The 22,469-nt window shown below is 32.5% G+C and overlaps 1 protein-coding gene across 3 annotated transcripts in view; it reads left to right on the top strand.

Moving 5' to 3' along the window:
- The window catches only part of LOC149807847 (uncharacterized), a 149,675-nt gene that overhangs the window by 112,797 nt on the left and 14,409 nt on the right, over positions 1 to 22,469 (top strand). For all 3 annotated transcript variants that reach the window (XM_089971378.1, XM_089971377.1, XM_089971379.1), the window contains exons 9-17: positions 5,410 to 5,524; positions 8,715 to 8,827; positions 9,492 to 9,700; positions 10,179 to 10,266; positions 14,027 to 14,103; positions 14,704 to 14,740; positions 16,402 to 16,499; positions 17,235 to 17,354; positions 20,526 to 20,704. In XM_089971378.1, coding sequence (XP_089827504.1) covers positions 5,410 to 5,524; positions 8,715 to 8,827; positions 9,492 to 9,700; positions 10,179 to 10,266; positions 14,027 to 14,103; positions 14,704 to 14,740; positions 16,402 to 16,499; positions 17,235 to 17,354; positions 20,526 to 20,704 — 1,036 coding nt within the window. The remainder of the gene's footprint in view (positions 1 to 5,409; positions 5,525 to 8,714; positions 8,828 to 9,491; positions 9,701 to 10,178; positions 10,267 to 14,026; positions 14,104 to 14,703; positions 14,741 to 16,401; positions 16,500 to 17,234; positions 17,355 to 20,525; positions 20,705 to 22,469) is intronic.

Genomic DNA, 22,469 nt, shown 5'->3' with positions numbered 1-22,469 from the left:
GAACTTAGTCACAAAGACTCAGTGATCACATTCAAAAGGTCTCTCAATCACACTTATTTCGACTGCAAGAACAAACTTAAAGACCTAATAATGTCTCCTACCTGAAATATTCTCAGCATGTTGTTTTTATTTTTGTTTTTTTAAAAAAATGTTTTTCTAATTTCGTGTTGTCTGTTTTGTAATAATATCATTATGTTTCTTATCTTATAGGCGTTGTATAATGTTGTAAAGCGCTTAGAGCTTCTAAAGATTAGGCGCTATACAAAGTCCTTATTATTATTATTATTATTATTATTGTTGTTGTTGTTAAAGCGAAGAAGATACCGTGTAATGTTGCTGCAAGGTTTCACCGTGTCTGTTGATTATTAACCATTTGTAAAAAATGACTCAGAATTGAAAATTCACGTATCCCTCTTGACTGAGGTTAAACTTTAAAATAATATTTTTTTTTGCAAGTCAAGCATCTGTCTGGTTCATTTCAGTATCTACTCCAGAAACTTCGAAAGGTTCAAAACACAGCTGATCGGATCATACTTAGAGTAGCACGATCAGAGCACACCTCCCCGCTGCTCTGTACCCTGCACTGGCTATCCAGTAGATCCAGAATCAAACACAAAATTGTTCTGTGTGCTACGTTTCACTGTCAGACTCTAGTCCAACAGACCTCACCCATGTGTACACACCAGCACGATACTTACGCTCCACTTCTGACAATCGTATACCAATTATTCCCACTATGAAAACAAAGTCATATGAACAGCGTTCTTTTGCATACCAGAGCCCAGCAAAGTGGAATGAATTACCCATTGAACTTTTGCACAAATACACAGTGATCACATTCGAGAGCTCTCAAATCTCACTTATTTCGACTGCAAGAACAAACTTAAAGACATAATAATGTTTCCTACCTTAAATATTCTCAGCATGTTTTTAATGTGTTCTAATATCATGGTGTTTGTTTTTTGCAATCATATCATTATATGTATTTTATCTTGTAGGTGTTGTGTAATGCTGTAAAGCGCTTAGAGCCTCCAAAGATTAGGCGCTAAACAAAGTCCTCATTATTATTATTATTATTGTTATTGTTATTCTTATTCTTATTCTTATTATTATTTATTATTATTATTATTATTATTATTATTATTATTATTATTATTATTATTATTATTATTATATAACTCGTATCCCCTTTAAACGTATTAATCTGATAGAGGCTTCAACGATATTCCTCCTAAAATGATAGAGGATGTGTCAAAATCAGTTGCACCTTGCATATATGATTCGTTTTGGACTGTCCTTGAACAAAGGTTAAAAGCAAACAACTTTTCCATCCACCTCCAGTAAGTCAAAATTTTATTATTTCATGATTTATGGTTGACATTAGAGGTGATGAACGATAAGAAATTGGCCTCCAGAGCTAGTTGGTCAGTTTGGTTTAATGGTGTGCCACTAACCTCAGTTTCTTTATAAGTCATTAGAAATGCTACAGCGTACGAGCGATTATAGTAAGGCACATGTTTATATGAAGAGCGGCCAGAAAATGTATTTAACCGGCGACGGGCCCCTAATATAATTTCTATCGCAAACAGCATGTTTAGCTAACCCTTGCCAGTTCATCATTAGCTTTAGGCGCGCGATCTCAGCACTAATTCGCCAGGCCAGATGTAAATACTGGTTAAGCTTGGCGCTAACGCTGCAAGGTCGGGTGAAATTCACTACGTAACATATTCTAATTTTGATGAGGCAGAGAAATACCTCGTCGACTACGCGAACTAACGAGCTACTGTTGCTGCCAGCTCATCGATACCAATATAAACCATATCGTTCTTGTGCCAACGAGGTCGCCAATATATTTTAACCAACAGCGATATCCTCATGTACATGATCAAGGGAAAAGGACTGATTATCGGTCTCAATAACATGGAGATCAGCATTAGGCGTTCAGTGACTTTCTGTTACTTGACCAAATATATTTATGACATTTCAATCAATTTAAACCGATAACCTTTAGTCAATCGAGGACAACCGGGATAAGAACTTATGTTTTTTCTCCAGCGTTTTGCATTTTTCCGATGAGTCTCGGATTACCCCCAACATCCTCCCCCGAAGCCGTATCATTAAGTGTCAGTTTTAACCTGTTAGGATGCACTTTTACTTGTCCGATATCATCTATGGCATCATTTTGCATGCGCTATGCCTCTGTACGTGAATGCCCTGTGCGTTCACATTAGATTTCTTGAACCTTCTAAAAGTAGCACTTACAGTTGTCTATCCATCATTGACGAGAGAACTGACAGCGAGCGATTTCAGCGCAATATCTTAAGAGAGTAATGTTGCTTTTTAATGTTCCTTATACGATGATATTTATACAATAATCGTATGTCTCTCTCATATTAAAGACTTGCAACCGCCTACATTGTAGCCAATAAAGTAATGAAATCAGAGTTGTTGACATGTGATCCACACTCACTCCCCCCATAATAAACAATGTAATGATTAGTTATATTAATTTGCATTGTTTTGGTCTTTTTTTAGTTTCTTTTGTCTCATTATGTGCTATGGATAATTGTAACTTGAACATGACCTGATCGGAATCATTGTCTTTTCAATCATGTAAACAAATGATAAATAGCTAAAAATATATAAAGGAGAATGGAAACTATTATGATTATTATCTTAGCCTGAGACAAGGACATTGCATTTACTACGTTCCTTATTATAATTTTAGTAATAGATTTTCTATTTATACTTGATAATTTATTGAGTAATCATTTTGAATCTTATATTGGGAAATGATATCAAGAGAGGGTTATATAATCTTCTTCTTGTTTCTAAAACCTAATTATTAGTGCTGTTAGATTTTTATCAAGAATTATTATAGTTTCTAGTATTTTATTTGGACTGGAGTATATTTATGAAAATTGTTTAGTAACTGAAAATACTAACTACTCACCAAACATGACAGTCGCAAAAGAGACTTGAATTTATATTGAAATATAAAATAAATATATACTTGGATTGTGTTGTGGTCATCCAACAACATAATATTGAGATATCACCACGACACAGACCACCACAGGAACATCAATGTATTTTAGATGATCATTTACGTGTATTCAGAACTGTTATTATTAGGATATGTGTTACAAATTCATGGATAATTTGTGATTTAATTCGCATGACCAAAAGCTGTTTTTCACATTGTACAATGTATTATAGGGCGATGTATTAGTTGTTGAATTCTACAAAGCTTGTTGCTTCTCATTCTTTTTTAGTACTTATTTTATGACTATCGAATTATAATATAGTGAATGTCGTTGAATTATTATAGATACGTGCGTAAATTAAGAACTAATTGCGGGATACTGATGTGGTAAATAACAATAGAACAAATACACGAATGAACACAATAAACACGATATGGCACAATGATATGTCCCTGTAAACTTGAAATGAAAATGTTAAACCCAACATAAACGGTACCAAGCCGAAACAAGGAACCTAATGTTGGTGACGTGGCATCCTCCTTCCTTAAAATAAATAAATAAATACATAAATAAATCAATCAATAAATAAAAATCAATCAATCAATCAATCAATAAGTAGATAAATAGATAAATAACCTAAGATAAAAATAAATAGTGGTATAACCTATTCGAGTTTTCTTGATTAATGGCTGAAACAAAGAGCCAATTTTACAATATTTTAAAATATAAGGTCATTCTGATTGTAGATGTTGTTAATTTGCCAAGCAGGCATCAAGTCTTACAGCTGCGGATGACCAAAGCAAAAACATACATTTCCCACCCCAGTCCGTTAGAAGTATATCTCTTAATTCTCACCATCCATCATCAGCAAAAGTAGCATTAGCTGCAAACAAATTTAAACTTTAAACCAGTGTATTTTACATATTACATAATGTAATATTTGTCTACTTCTAAAATATATTATAGTATTGAATGTGGTTGCGAACATTCATCAAATGATTCAAATTATTTATTAACTTTAAGATTTTAAGTGCTACATTACTAAAAAGGTTAGTAAAATAAATAGATTGCACTACACTACGCTACGCTACACCACACCACACCACACTTATTTTGTTTACTTGTTACTCACTGAAACTATACATTACAATATGTATTCCATTTCAAATCGATACCTAGTGGTTTAATAATATATAATATATATATATAATTTCTTTTCTCCAATATAAATTGTTCCCGCAAATTCGAAACCTTAGAATATCTTTAAATGTTTTTTCTTTCTCTTTGTAATAATATTACTTACATAAACTACATTCATTCATTCATTCATGCATTCAATCTTCATTGAAAACGTTTAGTATACCTGCGTAAATGGGCAAAAGCAACGCCATATTACTGATATATGGTTTAGATACCTATCACACCAACACAAAAACTACCGTTGCTTCATCAATTCCCCTCCCGCCACTTTGCCAAGGTTCAAAATACTGTAATATATATATGATAACTTGGAAAGCGAGTGCATAAGCATGTATGCATTCTGCACAGTATAGAAACTGCGTACGTTAATAAGAAAGCTCGCTTCTCAAACAGTAATTGAAATTCTTTGTGTCCACAAAACCTTACTTAGTATCTAACGATGAAGCAAAGACGCTAACATATATATATATATATATATATATATATATATATATATATATATATATATACAGCATGTACAACGTCGCATCGTGATTGTTGTATTTCTGACAATTTAAGAGGTAATTTGGGGATGCTAATTTGTACAAATGTCATATCACTTCCGAGCTAAAATATATTGATTCATTAATAAACCTATCATATGTTTACGAAAAGGCATTTGCCAGGAAAACGTCATAAACGAGTTTTTAAATATGTAGGAACAATACAAGTTAAATTTACTTTACATTAACATTTCAAAATATATTTTATTTAAAATAGTTTGAGCAATATTAGTATATATTTAAAAATATTAGTATTAATTTTAATCGTGCAGATTTAGCAAACATCACATTTACTTCTACCAACCAATTCAAGAACTGCAATTATTTGGGATTGCCTAATGCTGAATGCATCTTTGGAAATTACTAAAACATGCTAGACTCCTTCTTTTCTTCCTTTAGCAGTGTTAGCCAATATAGCTTCTTGTGTCTTTTTCAATACCAAGAATGACAAAACTTTATTTAACTTTGCGCTTAAATGTGTCTATATTTTTATATTGCACAAGCCATTATCATGATTTAGTGATCAATAATGTTATAAGTTTGGGAACAAAGTTTCTGCAAGCATGAAATGGTTAATGCATACGTAAAGGCATAGCAAGACCATTGATACGAAACGATATTGTCGATAAGAGTTAGTAATGGATGTCAATGTCTGTGTAAACAAAACAAATATATTCCAGCAACACTGAGAAATGAGGAGCCTGAATCTAATGTCGCCGGTTTGGCAGGAGGTGTGGCTGCTGCTATTTGCCTCTTCATACTTGGAGTAATCATCGGCTTTATCTTGTACAAAAGGTATGGAAAAAGTGATTGTTACTTTAGATTCTTAACTTACCTTTAACAATCTAAGTGTCACATCACTACAATGGCATCAGTGTGACAGTTTATAGTGATGTCTAGTACCGGGGCATCATATCGCAGACACGTGGCATTATGTCCCACCAATCACATTATCCTAACACCAGACCGACCTGTCCTAACACTGACCTCTTAATGCAGAGGTCGGCAACCTTTCCAGTGCAAATGACGCATACACATATTTACATCTTGTCGCGGGCCGCATGGTTCATTAAGTAAAATAATTAATATTTGAAATAGCAAAAACAAAATGTTTTTTCAAATAACATCATAAATAATTTTCAGTTGTTAATATGTTGTTAATATTTGAAAATTTAAACTTAAACTTCAAAACAAGCACATTTATTTGATAAACAGGGTAACATAGACAGAGTCAGTACAAATGATGACTTGCTCCTAGGCCGCATGAAAACCTTTGGCGGCCGTAGTTTTCCCAACCTTGTCTTAATACTTAGCGTCAAGCACGGCAACTGATAAGTTTTGTGAATCTTTGTATGATTCGTTCGGGGTTCAAACACGCGACCTCCAACATCCTGCCTGTTCTGTAAGAAAATATAATTATATATTTATAATCTGTGTGTGTGTGTGTGTCAGCCGATCAAAGTAAACTTACTAAAACAAAATAAATAAGGAGTACAAAAGCTAGGCTGGTTGTAAGTGTTTGCATTATGATAAAAAAGGATTCCAGACTACAAACGTATTACACAAGAGAAAACAAATTACAACTGCGGCCTATAAAAAGCATCCACATGTTTATACATCGGCTACCTAAGATTGAAATCTCGTGCATAAAATGAACATGCTCATGGTAAACATTATACTGAATTGAGTCTAAATTGAGAAAAACGTTTGAATCCGTCGACAATTGAAAGCAAACGTCTGACGCGCTTGAAATTAGGCAGTGTCCCAGTTAACCTAGTTAAAGTCTTGCTGGGTTATGTCTACAGAAAAGTATATCATTGTTTTTAAAAAATCAAGTAAACAAAAGTGTTATATTTGATAATGGATAAAGAAGTACATATCTCCTGCTGTATGATTGCTATGAGATATGATGAAAGTTAACGTTCATGGAAGAACCTACATCAAAAAAGAGCTTCCCTTGTAATAATAGTACCAGCTAAAATACTTTAGAAACAAATCACGAAGTTCTCGTTAAGAATACATACTTATACTATTACTACTTATATTCTTATTCTTATTATTATTATTATTATTATTATTATTATTATTATTATTATCATTATTATTATATGATAATAAAATGGTTGAATAAGGTAAACACTATTCCGGCATGTGAATCTATATCAAGGTATTATATGGAGACTGTGAACATATATGTTTGTGCGAATTAAGTGATATGACAGGTTTGTTAGATTTAGTTCTTAATGCAAAATTATCCGTGTTCGTATATTTGCTGATTTAAATGATTGTTTTCTTGGTCCGTCACTATATAGCTTGATTGGCAGTACCTTAAAGGATATGACAGAATTTCACTCGTTTTGAATGCTAAGTGTTCAGCAGATTGCGAGATGTGGCTATCATAATTATTCATTCGCTTTTTTAAGTCAATATTCTCTCCATCATGTTGAGGAAGACAACGTTTCAAAATCAAGCAATATATGATATTTATGATACAACTTCCCAATTCTTGGTTGGAGTTGAATCCTATGGTTGTAGTTACATTCACTTAGTGATGTTTGAAGAGAAAGGGTCATGCCCTATTAAATTTGTATTTGTCTCATCCCCTTGTTTATTCGTAAAGGGATTAGTCTGTTCATCTGACCTTTGAAGACCTTAGGTTAAATATATATATATATATATATATATATATATATATATATATATATATATATATATATATATATATATATATATATATACTGTTTCCATCGCATGTATAATGATATATTCATGCGCAATGAGCTCGAACTCCCCAGTTCTCTCGTTTCCGTTGCATTCAGTGCATTCTGAAATGTGTTAGTTTTATTCGACAAAGACATTTAAGAGTTGAAAAATGCTAAAATACACAATAATACAAATTATGTATTATACAAGTATTAGTATTTTATTAGACTGATGCAAATATTACTCAATCCTAAGAAAGACAGCCAACAAAGTGACAAACATATGTTTTCATTTTTGACTGACATAGCAATTGACAAAGTCTCGGTATTTTTCATTTGACTTTCAACCTTATACATTTTATTCCTTTTTGTAGCATTAAAACATACTGAAATGACGTATAAAACATAATCCAAATATAAATGTATTGCATAAAGGTTCAGCTAAATTTTGGCGGCGGGGTAGGGGTGGGGGTCCCATTCGTATATATATTTATGTAACTGAAATACGATGAACTAAATAAGAAACGAAAGAGACCAATTGTTAGAACAAAGATTTTTTTTTTCGTTTTTAACTTGGATACTATTGAGAGCCAAATCTCTTATTTCAAATGGGTGTAACAATAAACGAAATGAGTGGCAGACAGACACATAAGGAGGGACGAACAAATAGGGATGGAGAATGGAAAAACGTAGAAAGATTTCTGCGTCAGTTGTAAGCGATATGCGATGTATATACTAGAAACTTTATTTGCACAGACTAAAAAATTTGAATGAAGCCGCATGTATTTTAAATTTCTGAATTAGCCTGCCTATTAAATAGGCCAATTTGTGTCAGTCGCAAAAACATGCCCTTGTACGACGAAATTTATACTACCCTTGTCACAAAAGAGTGAGTCGTTATCCAATAATTGTATAGAACTTTGCAATTTTTAATGAGTCTGATTTAAGAATTATTAACCACGGAAAGTAATATTTTTTCAAGGTTCAATAAGGAAATTATGTCTTAAGAGCCGACAGGCAAGCACAATTCAGTCATGTATTTGTTCAAAGCAACTACACAATTACAATATTCTTAACCGGGAGTGAGGCACACTGCATCAGAACATGTACTCTGTTCATGTAGGCGATTTATAACTGGTATGAAATATATCCTTTGAAAAAATGCTCTATCAATTGCAGATTAATTGTCTTCGTCTAAAAATAGCAAAAACGAATTCAGCTTACACGTATCCAAATATTGTATGTCTTACTTTTTAAAATGCACTGTATTTATTGTTTATAAGAAGGACAAGAGGACCGGAAGATACGATCGTTGACACTACATTAAACAAAATACCTAGTTCTTCAAAAAGGAGAGAACAAAAACACGAAGATAGTATAGAGAAATCCATTTATGGTAAGTCGAAGCTTACATTATGTAAAGAGTGCCACCACTAAACCATATAGTCTTGTGAATCTAATGTACGATCTAGCTACAAGGCATCGGTCAACCTTTGATAAGGGGAGGTTTTTATCTTTTCATATATGTTGTATTTTACGGTAACAAAGACAATTTTCAGAATTTTAACATCGTGTTCCACTTAGCTCCGGTATCTATGCTGATGGCCTTTGTACAATAATTGAACGTTCCATTCTAAATTGTGATGGAAATATGTTGTTCCGTTTTGCGTGAAATACAACTATTACAGTCGAGTGTATTTACATCACAAGTTCTTTCCTTTCATATCCAGAAAACGCTAGATACATATGTACTAAAGCTAGGAACCAGTCAAAATGATAAGACAATGGAGGATAATAAACTGCGACATAGTTGATGTTCGACATTGTCTCTGTTTAATGTTCAAAACAATAATAAACTATAATTTTACTTTCATTGCCAATATAATTTAACCTTTCGTCTGAAGCAAGATAGCCAATGTTAACATTAACGAATCATTAATGACCATTTCTCATCTAAAAAGTTAGTTATTCTAGATGTTTCAAATATTGGAAAAGTTCAATTTTCTTAGGTTAAATTATGTTATAACTTTGTGATTATTTAACTCATTTTTATCTTACAGCTCAACCAAAGAAAATTAACTACCCTAAACAAAATCCAGAATGTGACGAATCAAAAAATGCATACATGAATAGCAATGATAGCTCAAAGGAATACTATTCTTTTGCGCCGCAAAAACTGACAAATAAACACTCAATCCGTGTAGAAGATTTGCCTTCTTTGTTTTTGAGCCGAACGATGGAACCAAATTTGTATGAAGAAGAATTTAACGTGAGTATAACCAGTTCAGCTGCATATAAATATTTAGTAAATCCACGTGACTATCCCGCTTATTCATCAATATCAATTGATGTAGAAACAATAGCAATTAAGCTATTTCAGTCTTGTGTTACATCCCAGTTAGTCTTAATGACCTGCTGTGTTTATGATGAACTGAAGTTGATGCAAACGGTGGGTATACAATACATAATCATGTCTCTTTCTATTTTTACATGAAATAATTACCTAGCCAATGCATGTTTCGATATTAAAACATAACGTACTCGTATATACGTTGCGATCTTTAAAGTATGCCTATTGTTCTCCATTTAAGATAACATACATAAGAAACTGATATTAAGGAGAAGCCTGTACATTTAAGACGGTTCGTGCTATGCAACATAGGGAGTCTTTTTTGTTTTATATTATACTTTCTGGTTAAATTGCTATACATTATGATGATGTTGCCTTCTTCTATATTTACTTTCAGAATCTACCCGATGGATTGACAAAACTACACAAAACGGCTCTTCTACCAGAAAATAGATCGAAAAATCGTTACAAAAACATCTACCCATGTAAATATTGTATAGCATGACTTGATGCTCTTATAAATGATGCAATATGTACAAATGGAAACAATAACAGACTTACCTACTGACATTCACACACACACACACACACACACACACACAGACACACACACACACACACATATATATATATATATATATATATATATATATATATATATATATATATATATATATATACTATTTCTAAATGAATGTTCCTGGCTCGGGCATGATCAGTTCTCCAAGAAACAAGCCCAAAGGCAAGGTTAAAAATTTACTTAGTTTTCTTAGTGTTCTGTTTTTAATTGAAGCAGGTTTTGAAAAACAAGAAATAAAATTGCTATTCTAACTTAACAGCTACATTTTCATCGCAATATTTGTACATATCTGGGATTAACGGACATATTGATGCCTACCATATCCTCAAACAGTACGTTTGTTGGCCAGTGAAAACTATACTCTTTTTAATGATACTCGCAACGGAAAGATTTGTGAACACTGATGTTATCAATGTACATTACGTCTATCAAGTCCCTTTGAAATCGCCGACATACATGACATTTGACAGGCTGACTTTTGAGGATGAGAACACTTATTTATGTCCATTTAATAGTTGTCCAGGCGTTCTTTACTTACTGGTCTCATGTTAATTACGACATAAACAAGAGATACTAAATAGAGTGTGGGTGTCTCGTTTTCGGTTAATCAATCATTCTTTGTATGATATCATGAGCTTTTAATCGTTTGTAACGAATGCCTTTTATTTAAAAACACGCCTTGTCAATAAAAGGTCAAAAGTCATACCTTACCCGCCTAAAGATTACGAAATGCATCAAAACAAGCTGTATAACTAGTCTTGATGTACTCGATGAAATTAGTTTGCTATCTTATTTAGGCAAGAAAATAAAAGTTTGAAGCTTCTAGCTCAAATAAAATCCCTGTTCAGTCAACTCATAACTTTTCACAAGTGATTCATTCAGAGCGTCGTAATCAAAGATATCACTTCTGGGGACTCGCGAGTATAAATTCAACGCTTTGCATTTTAATGAAGAATCAAGATGTCAAGCCCAATCCTCTAGCTCCCACTTCTCGTTCTCAGCATATCGCTCAAAGCGATGGAGATAACTATCCATGTTATCTTTTTCATGGTCAAAGGTAATTTCGTGCCCTGTAATATGCTAGAAACAGAATATTGTTCTCCTCTTCTAGCATTTATTAACTCTAATTGTGAGTCATAATCTCTTTTGTTTATTTCTTTACTCTACCTCTACAATATCCACTTTTATAATTCGGCCATTTTTTCTTCTGCTTCCATTTCTCATTCCCATTTTTCCATTTCTGATTCCCATGTTTCCTTTTCAAGATCTTTCCGAATTTCAAATTTGCTTTCTTCGACTTCCCTTTCTAATGCCAATCTTTCCTTCTCTAGTTCCCTTTCGAGTTTATTCGCCAGTTCTAATTTCCTTATTTCAGCTTCTTTTTCTAATGCCAATCTTTCCTTTTCTAATTCCCGTTGCATATCTAATCATTTGTTATCTAATTCCCTTTCTCTTGCCCGTTTATCCCTTTCCCGGGCTTGTCCTTCATCAATAAAATGTTCTTATACTTTCTCCCTCATATCCGACTTGTTTGCCCAAATCCTAATAAGTCCTTAAGTGATGACAAGATTTTTGTTATAAATTTGAATACATGTCTTAAGGGACGTCAATCACTAATTACGAACCTTATCTTTGCTATCAAGGCAACATAAACGAACCATATGTATACATGAAAGGTCCCCCGCACCTTTTGAAGATGACTTGTCAAAACTGTCACAGTCTACGGGATACTAGCAGCGCATAGGTTCACACACAATATATCGGTATTTCACTCAATTCAAAGTATCCCACTTCTGACACCAGTTTAATGTGATTCAATCAGAATGGATGCTTGGATTGAATGACAACGCAACACAATATGATTATGAAAGTTTATAATAAAAAAAGATGAATACATATATTTTCACCACATCACATGACCAAATTGATTAGCACACCCAGTCACTACAAATTACACTACTACTATACTGAATATGTTACAGATGCCCGTATGTGTAACAAGAATATGAGTGTGGTTCTCGTATTCACCATGTGCACACTGAATAGAATATGATTTACGAAGCATTACGAGACAAACGAATAGACACGAGTACGACTCGCGGAATCGTTTGATGATGAAAAATAAAGTGTGGTTCACACAACGATATAATGCCTATGAAAAACAAGTGGTTCACACAACCATTTGATAATCACGAAAAAACATGTGTGGTTCATACAACCGTATGATTACGATATAAAAATATGTATTGTTCACACTGCCATATGATAACAATAGAACAATATATATAGTTAACACAGCCAAATGCCACAAAATAAAGTACGGTTCAAATAATCACCTATTGCAAAGAAAAGTGAGTATGGTTCAAATAATCACGATTACAAAGCAAATTAGATATAGTATACAACCACGTGTCCTTGCATGCATTGTACAACGTAATGCTCGTTATCCAAGAGTTGAGAAGTAAAGTCATAATTTATGGTCCTTCTTCAGAATTATACGTCCATATTAAACAATTTCCACTATGAAACAGATACACAGTCGGTTGAAAAGGCTTCAATGCCACACTATGGATAATGGTCTCACCATCCTGGTTCTTCTAAGCGATCTATCCGTCTATCCATCCATCCACACATACAGTCTGACACCACATCCATATGACGCTATGGCGGTAGTTCGAAGAGTATTGACACTCTGGAAAGATCAAAGCGATCACTGTATCGCATAAAACAAAAAGCCTCCTCTAAATACATGAAGAAGAAAACAAATGTACACGACCAGGGTTATCGTACCAGTGGATACCGTGCTATACGAGTATCTCGCCGCGAGCCACCTTCGGTGAGATGCATGTATTGTTCAGTCATACAATACCAAACAATGAACCACCCTAGGTAACGATGTGTGCGTCTATAAAGTTAAACAAAATTGTTCTTAAGGCATAAAAAATTAGTTTTCTTGCCTTATTCCGTGACATGCGGTTATTTCGTCATGCTTCAATAACTTCTAACCAAATTACTTTGTATAGTTTGCGTATATACTATGATTGCTAAAGAAGGCTAGGTAATGACATAAAGTTTGTATGCAACTAAATGTATATGGTGTGCCGAAGTATCCTGAACGTTTGTAGACACGAAACGCACATTGTTTAGTTGCACATGGGTTTCGTGCTGTGCCTATCTTTATGTAACAATTTACATTATAAACAGTATCAATCATGTGTTGACATGTACGTACGTTTTATGTGACTGTATATATATTTGGCAGACCCTAATGATGTTAAAATGCATACATTATTTAGTTGTTATACCTTAAAATGGTATTCAAGCACTATTTTATTATAACCTATTTGTAATACCTGATAAATTGCCTGCATTTGATAGTCACTTGGACAATGATATATTTCCCGACATTTGGGATACAAAATAATTCGTTCCTGTGTACATTGCCAGGATCTGGTCCGCACAAAGTTTGCTGAATTTTTTCAGTTTGAGAAACGACAATTTGGACACAGTGGTTGGGCTATGCTGTCCCAATGTGTTTCACTATCAGGAAACTGGGTGTTCATAATACCATACTTATATCGATGGTCATAAAATGTTAAATATACACCGAATCGCAGGTATGCGCTGTATAGTATAATACTATTATAACGGTTTCTCGTTTACAGACGACGATACACGCGTGATACTAGAAATATGGGACCCGTCAAATGAAAGCGATTATATCAATGCATGCTATGTGAACGTAAGTGACTTTCACATTACAGTGCAGTCTTTTTTTCACTTGGAACAAACAAAAACAACCAGAACACAGCAAAGAAAAACAATAGATTGGTTGTGTGATTTTGTTCAAATAAATATATCGTAAATGTTCCGAACGACTACGTTTTGTTCTGTATATGTTTACCTGTATCAATCTGTATTGAGCTCTTTGGTTTTGAACTAAACACAATATCAAAACGAAACACAAATATGACTGTTTGTGCGTGTGTTTAGCACTAGATGTATTTTACCAAAGCCTAGTAATAAACGTCTGACAACACTGTATTGGTGAGAAAGATTTAGGTAACTGAATTTTCCTACTTTTAAAATGCTATAATTAAAACTGTGTCGAAATCAAGGTGAAAATCTACCCGAAGTCATTTTAGGCCCATTCATGTACAGCAAGGAAAGTAAAATTTACTCGGAATTTTAAATCCCTTTTGTCCTTTCACTGACAAAGTATCATATTTTTTCTTTCATAGGAAAACGTTTAAGTTTGTGCTAACCTTTGATATCACCAATATATATATATATATATATATATATATATATATATATATATATATATATATATATATTTCAGGGTTTCAAGACCTTCCATACTTACATAGCGGCACAGGGTAAGCATGTATTCGTTCTAGCAAATGATGAAAGCCATAATAATTACTTATTACTTGAAGAGCAGAGCAAGCTATTAGATTAGACTTTATGAATTTCCTATCAGTTCGCGACCATTACACATATGTGCAATATTATGACATTAGTATCATAAATACTATTATATATGTATCTTCTCTTTGGTATCACTGATATGAATACTATGTCAAAACTACAAACCTTTATCATTAGGCAATATATGCCTGTGATAGGATCCATCAACAGTTTTGCTTTGGCAACGTCAGCATACAGTTTATGTATCCAACTTTCTTTAAAAGGCTGCTCCCGGGATTTAAGAAAAAAAAAAAAAAACATCAGGCATGATGACCGTTCACATTTGTTAAAATTATGCCAATCGTAGGAAAATTATCACAGTCGTTAGCAAAATTTGCCCATCTCTTCAAAAACCAACCAACAGCAAAAAAAAAAACCCACTAAAACTGTGTCAATAAAAATATTAGGGCCGAATTTGAATAACAACAGTAGAGCCTGAAGCTACTGCACATATATACAAATAATTGCAATCTGCTTTCAAGATTTTACAGACGACGCTAATCTGCTATTAAATATGGCCAGCGTAAATTATTATAAGTAATACGGTACTTGTAAATCTGCCTATTAAGTCAAGAGAAGTAACGTATGATGGTGATAATCAATATCACAGGTTCGGGCTTATGTTGTGTTCTCCCCCTAGCGGAAAATATTAATACGACTAATACATTATATTTCACCGATCAGTAAAATGACACACATTTAGGATTAAACTGAGTAAATTTTAATTTAGGTGAAAGGTAATTATACGGATTAATCCGGTTAGGTATATGCAACATAATGAATTGATTTTATATATTGTTTATTTTTAAATATATCGTATTATCATGCCCAGCAGAAGCGATTTGAATCCAATATGTGCCTAATAACGTTTCTGTCACTATATGGTCGTTTCTAAAAATAGATTTGTTTATATTATTACAAATATATCCATTATTATATGACCTTTGATATATTTAATGTAATTAGTCAGACACACATACACACACACACACACACACACACACACACACACACATATATATATATATATATATATATATATATATATATATATATAAGATACGTGTTTCTCATCTTGATGATAAATGAGAGAGAGAGAGAGGTTATGACAGAATACAACAATAATACAGGATGCTTTTCATCAAATTATTTACCGTTATTAACCCACATTTCAAGATCGTCCAATTAAAATGTATTCGTCACAAGAAATTAATTAAATAACAGCAACAAAATCGTAAGAATTCCAGACTTTCTGCATGATGTGAGCAGACTGCATTATATTTCGTTTATATTTAACAGTATTAGACATTGCGCTCAATGACATATTTAAAAGTGTTCCCAAAATATGTAGACCCTATTTCTCCTACTTATATCTATCAGATACTACAATCGGCGATATCAAACCCATTGAGGCCTCCTGTTTCTTAGTTTATTTTGCAATGTTATGTGCATGTGTGTAAATGTTCTACTGTTTTATGGAACTGTCAGAGATTTTCGTTTATAATACTGGATGCAATTTCCTCACCTCATTACTAATGGAAATTCAACTTCCATTTAACAATGTGGATAGGTCCAACGAAGGGAATTTTGAATGATTTCTGGAGAATGATTTGGCAGACTAAATGCAGCACAATTGTCATGCTCACTAATCTCACGGAAGAGGGAAAGGTAATTTCAGCTATTATAGTCTGAATTAAAAAGTTATAATTCGATATTTTGTGAACCTTACAATATGAAAATATCTTTATGTGTACATAGCATCATACCAATAATCAAATGGTTGAGAATAATAGAGAGTATACTACGGTTGATTTATTCATTTCAACATTTGTAAATGTTCTCTAATATTCCCATTCTAACATCATACTTATTTTGTTTGCCAGAATAAGACAAATCTAATTAAGAAACCTTGAAGCAAATATATATTTTTTTGTTTTTGGTAGGTACCTAAAGCATAATACATTAACCATTATCTAATAACAAATATTGATATGCATTAGTACATTACTATGTTATTCAGTTTATTGTTGAAAAAAGTAATTTACATTTCTCTACATTATCTCTGCCATTTTATGGGCTTGTTTTATTTGCATATATTAAAATCGTATATGATTAGTAAAATTCAGGACCTACAACCAGTATATTTTGCCGTTGTTCCGCCTTCTATTACTATGATTACTATTAATTTTCTTGCTTAATCGTTATAACATTTTATATTGGTTTAGAATCGCTTTAATCTTGGTTCTTCTTCAGTTTTACATTTTGAGAGTTAACATGTGACATGTACTACGCAAACTAAATATCATCATTATGTACATTAAGAATAATCAGGACCATATTGAAAAGATGCGTGTATTTTCTGTTAGGCTTCTTTGATAAAAGATGTTTACTCTTAATTTACAGCACAAGTGTGAACAATATTGGCCTGATGAGGGTTCTGTGGAATATGGAGATAGTGTCATAAGACTAATCCATTGTGAAACGTTTTCGGACTTCACAATAAGGACGCTATGTATAGAAAAGGTACACTGTTTTGTTAGTCTGACACCAGACACCATCATCACAGAATCCAATGGTAATATATCCAAAAGTAAAGTTATTGTGTGTTCTTTTAACCATTTAATTTTTGGCAAATCCGTTTCGGCAAAAAGTCCATGTTATGTTCCACTTGATTGCAGCTGACGCATCTAACTGTCATATAGACTGGCCATTTTCCAGGTTACATCATAAATGCCAACGTAAGGTTACACAACAAACGTATTGAAGTTCTTCATCAATGATGTTGTGTTGATTACTTGTTAAATTCTGTGGTAACCTATGTTCTGTCTACAGGAGATATTCTTTGAATAAATCGTGAAAATATTTGGTATTTCAAAGTCAATTTCAATTATATATCATGTTTGGTGTTGTTAGCAACATATTTAAAACGCTGTCGTAAAGTTATTATATTGTACTAATCAAACCCAAAGTATTAATGTGTTTTACATGGCTATGACAAGCACAATAGTGTATCTAAGTAAAGGAGAGCATTATATTGATTTAATATATCACTAACCTATCATTATCAACTTAGTAGCAGCAGAACGACTTTTGATTAAATTACATATCGTGTATTGTATATTGTCTAGTGAATATTGAATTATAATGGCATACAACATGTAGGTAATACCAAGAAGTGCTTATTGAAGTACATTTTAACCATTCCTAATTATAGCCTGCTGTTATAATAAAGATTCAAAGTATACATATACAGATATACTACAAACTTAAGTCATTTTTTATCAATTATTAATTGTGGTTACATGTCTGGTCTAGCAATATTACATCGTTTTATTACAATCTCGCATGGTTCTCAACACTGCAATCCAACTAAGATAACAATGTACAGTTAGCACTGATAGGAAACCAAAAAAGTCATGTATTGTGTACTGTCATTGAATAACCTTGTCAGTTTAATAATATCAGATGAGCGTGTTGTTACTTTTATTAGGAGATTATAATTTTGGCTGAGTGTGAGTACCGTTTCCACTAAGTGTTCCTACACTAAGGACTAATTTTAACAATTAGAAAATGACCCTTTCGCTCTTGCTCCAACTTCATAACTTAAATAGATTTGTTGACTAATCTACTTTATCGGCATGGATTCGACAATAAATAAGGACACATTAACATGCATAAGATTTTCGTTATAGGCATATATTGAGAAACCATTCCTATTCACCTATAATTGGAATAAAACTATGCTTTGAAGTGTGCAACTGCCATACCAACAATGAACGATACGTGATTTCTCACACAGCCCAAAATCATAACTTTATACCTATTGAAAATCCATATATATATATATATATATATATATATATATATATATATATATATATATATATATATATATATATATATATATATATATATATATATATAAATGAGACAGGCGTTGTAGAGAAGAAACTAGCACAACACAAGACAAAAGAAAAACCGGCGAAAGCCTTCAACGAAACAAAGTAATGAATATACGATACTAAAACAGAACAGAGCAAATAATTAAATATTCAATACTAGAAACGATGCCAATCTAATAAATAACCCACATGTCACTATTTCAATATATAGCAACACGGTAATATAAAATTGACAACTTAACCAGACTCGAATACCCTAAACGTTCACATATAACGATTCTCGCGAATTATATTCGCCACAATAGGCGTAGACACAATAGAAAAATATGTCGTTAGACCCGATACTATACGACGAGCACACAAGGCATTTATTATGTGCATGACAATCGACGCTGTCGTCCCCTTCATGCGCCTTGTTCTCTGATCGATCAAACACTCACTCACAAAATGTTGTTCCAGATCCTGACCTTGACTCAAAATTAGTAGTAGCCACTTAAATAAGTTCTATTTTTATTTTAAAATGTTTGCTTGTTGTTGAGGTCATGATGAGATTAATTGATTAATAAGTAAACACTTTTTTTAAATTTCTTACAGTAAAATGATTGCTTTTCGTCAGGTTCATGTTAGACTTACGTGATATAAAAATGATCACTTGACCCTCCTTTTCGATTTCGCAACTTGAGGCTTTTCGAAACTGCGTTTTAGAATACGATATAATCTTTGTTTTATAGAAATATTCTCGGTTGGGCTCTTACACTGGAAAGGGACTTTTGTGCCGTTTGGAGTTATTTCAGATTATTGGGATCCAAAAGGATTAATCCATTTTTTAATGCAGACATAAGTGTGCTCATACGACATTCTTGAACAAAGACATGTCTTACAAAATGTTATTCGGATTTCCAAAAACCGGAGTGATGCTTCTCGTTTCTACAAGGAACTGTAAATTTTAAAACACTACAAGATACAGCTTACGTCAGCGTCTTCCACCTTGGATTTTTCGTCGGGACTGGCAGTTGAAATCATTAGAATATTTTAGTATTAGTACTTCTAAAATGGTATTCGTGGATTATTCTTTGATTTGTTTTGGATTTAATTCTTATAACTCTAATTTCATCTTTTTTTCTTCCATTTTTACAGCATTTTTTCATAAAATAGATTATAATATTTTTCAAATCTTCCTGTTTTCACCCTTTCTTTTGTTACTGTCTAGTCGAGCCTAAACACCTAACAGAAGAATTTTTTCAATCGCACATTCTGATAAACAAATTACTTTCAAAAGAGCTTCATAATAAGAATCTGAAACATGTCCATTGCCGATATAAGGATTAACTTAAATTAGGTTTATCTCATATTGATTATTAAATCATAAAATGAATGTATATTATTTAGACCATAGTTATTAATTTACACCACGTATACAAATTTTGAAAGCAAGATAAAACTTCAGTGACATGATAGTTTTAAGATCTGTATAAATGGTGCAAACAATGAACGACGATAGCTATATTCTCAAGCGGCTCATAATTTGTAGTTTAAGTTGTTTAGCTTGAATAAATTAAATAAATAAATTTCAATGAGAAATTTAATGGGTTTTTTGCCTTTGATTATCGTTAACGCCAAACTGACAAATCTATAACTCCATAAAAATAACAGTATTATCAATGAGTCAGTAAGTAGGTAGTGCCATAAACAAAATGTTAAATTTCAGATGACACATTGCTTATCATAAATGGATATGTATACGTTATGCTATAATGCAAACCTTAGAATAATTATCAATGTCTACATTTAGATAAATGGAAAATTAAAAGGAGGTAAAACTGAAACGCATCAAATCAGTCAATTCCACTTCACTGCTTGGCCAGACAGGGGTGTACCTAGGTTTGCATCATCATTGGTTCATTTCCGTCAGAAGATTCGTGCTGCAAATACAAGACAACAAGCTGAAGGACCGATGATAGTTCATTGCAGGTATGTACGTTTAATTCCCATTATCATGTTTAGTTTTATTGTTGCTTACTTGCACGCTTGGTGCTTGGCTGATTGTTTGGTTAATTGGAATGATTGTATGTTTCGTATAGAAGATCCACATCATATACATATAAATTAACTTATTGGTGGCGCGATGCATATCAACAAAATGGACATAAGTATTTGCTAGATTAAACCTGTTTGACACTTGAATATATTCCAAAATTAACTGAAGCATTTTATCATATATGATTTTTAAATGATGCGCGTTAGGTGAAATTGTTTACAACAGAACATGACTTCACTGATTGCTCATTATTCCTGTGATTCAGCGAAAATATTATTTCGTTAATTAAGTTTTGGAAAATATGACCGTCAATCAGATAAAAACAAAAAAGATCAGATTTTGTGCACCATTCAAAGTGGTATAAATTATGTGGCTTATTGATTATTATACTTATTAAAATTAAAACACTTTTTCCAACAAAAATAGCTTGAAAGATTTGTATACGCAATTTTTACAAATATGATTCAAGCTACACAGATAATGACATTGCATTTTGATATGACTTAGCAAACGAAAGGCATAAAAGGAACAAATGAATTGATTTAGAAAAAAGGAATCAAATGAACAAAGAATCATTTATATTTTTAGAATGTTTCTATGTCATGCCTCAAGTGTTTGTCTCGAAAGCAGCTTTCAAATTCCTATCCAAATCTACACCACTAATCTGAGAGGGAAAATAATATAGTTAATGGAATGATTGGTAAAACTACCCTATAAGACTAGAACGAATCAACATATATACTGCATTCAAAATCAATTTCATTACGCAAACATCACATATATGCGGTAATTGTTTTCATGTTTGAAGCCAGTCATTAATAAAACTTGTGAAGACTATGACATTATGTAAAGATGAGTCAATGGAACATGTGAAACTAGTACAGATGGAGGAGACGTAAAATCAGGAGGAGCAGAAGCACGTAATACAGTAGCAAGTGTTAAAGGAGTGAGAAAAACAATTTTGTTTATCAAATTTACTATCCATAGAATTAGATAAGTTGCAAAAGACCAACAGTTCCAATAACTGTTACACTTGTTACAATTTTCTTTTCAATTCTTACCCGTACAATTTCTCGAAGTCGAATTTACAATCATTCTTTATAATTTATTTGTATGGTGCTAACTCGTTAATATTATACAAGTTTCGACTAGCCCTGATCTGAAAATTTTAACTTATTCAAGTTGACGGTTGTAATTTATATTTCATATTTATTCATATATTTCTTAACTGCATTTTCGTTTTGTTTTATCTGTTCCTCTTAATGTTCAAGATATATTGTAAAGGCCTATATTTATGAGGTGGCAACTACTGCAGATTTTTACGAACTCTAATCCGTTTTTCTTCTTGTAGATGTACTCAACGCATATTTGTAGCTATTTTACAAGACGGACACTCAATACAACCTTGCCCAATTCAGCAATTATTTAAATCAATCATTATTTAATTTTCTTAATGCATCAGTCAATTAATTTATTGTCATGCAAACATTTTCCAATAACTTACATTCTCATTTGTTTGATAAATCTTGTTATGTGCTTACGTATGACAAAAGTTTCTACGGTTGATGTAAATATCTGCACGTAAGAAAACAATTTGTGATATAAATGTTATCTCCCCGAGTAATTATGGGAGTCACTACTAATTCATCCCTTTCTTTACTTATATAGCTTTTTATAACATTATATTTGGTGGACTTA

Source organism: Sinohyriopsis cumingii, chromosome 1 (assembly GCF_028554795.1).
Source record: "Sinohyriopsis cumingii isolate HCF-2022 chromosome 1, ASM2855479v2, whole genome shotgun sequence".
NCBI classification, from domain to species: Eukaryota; Metazoa; Mollusca; class Bivalvia; order Unionida; family Unionidae; genus Sinohyriopsis; species Sinohyriopsis cumingii.
This window is presented reverse-complemented; position numbering and strand designations above follow the sequence as displayed.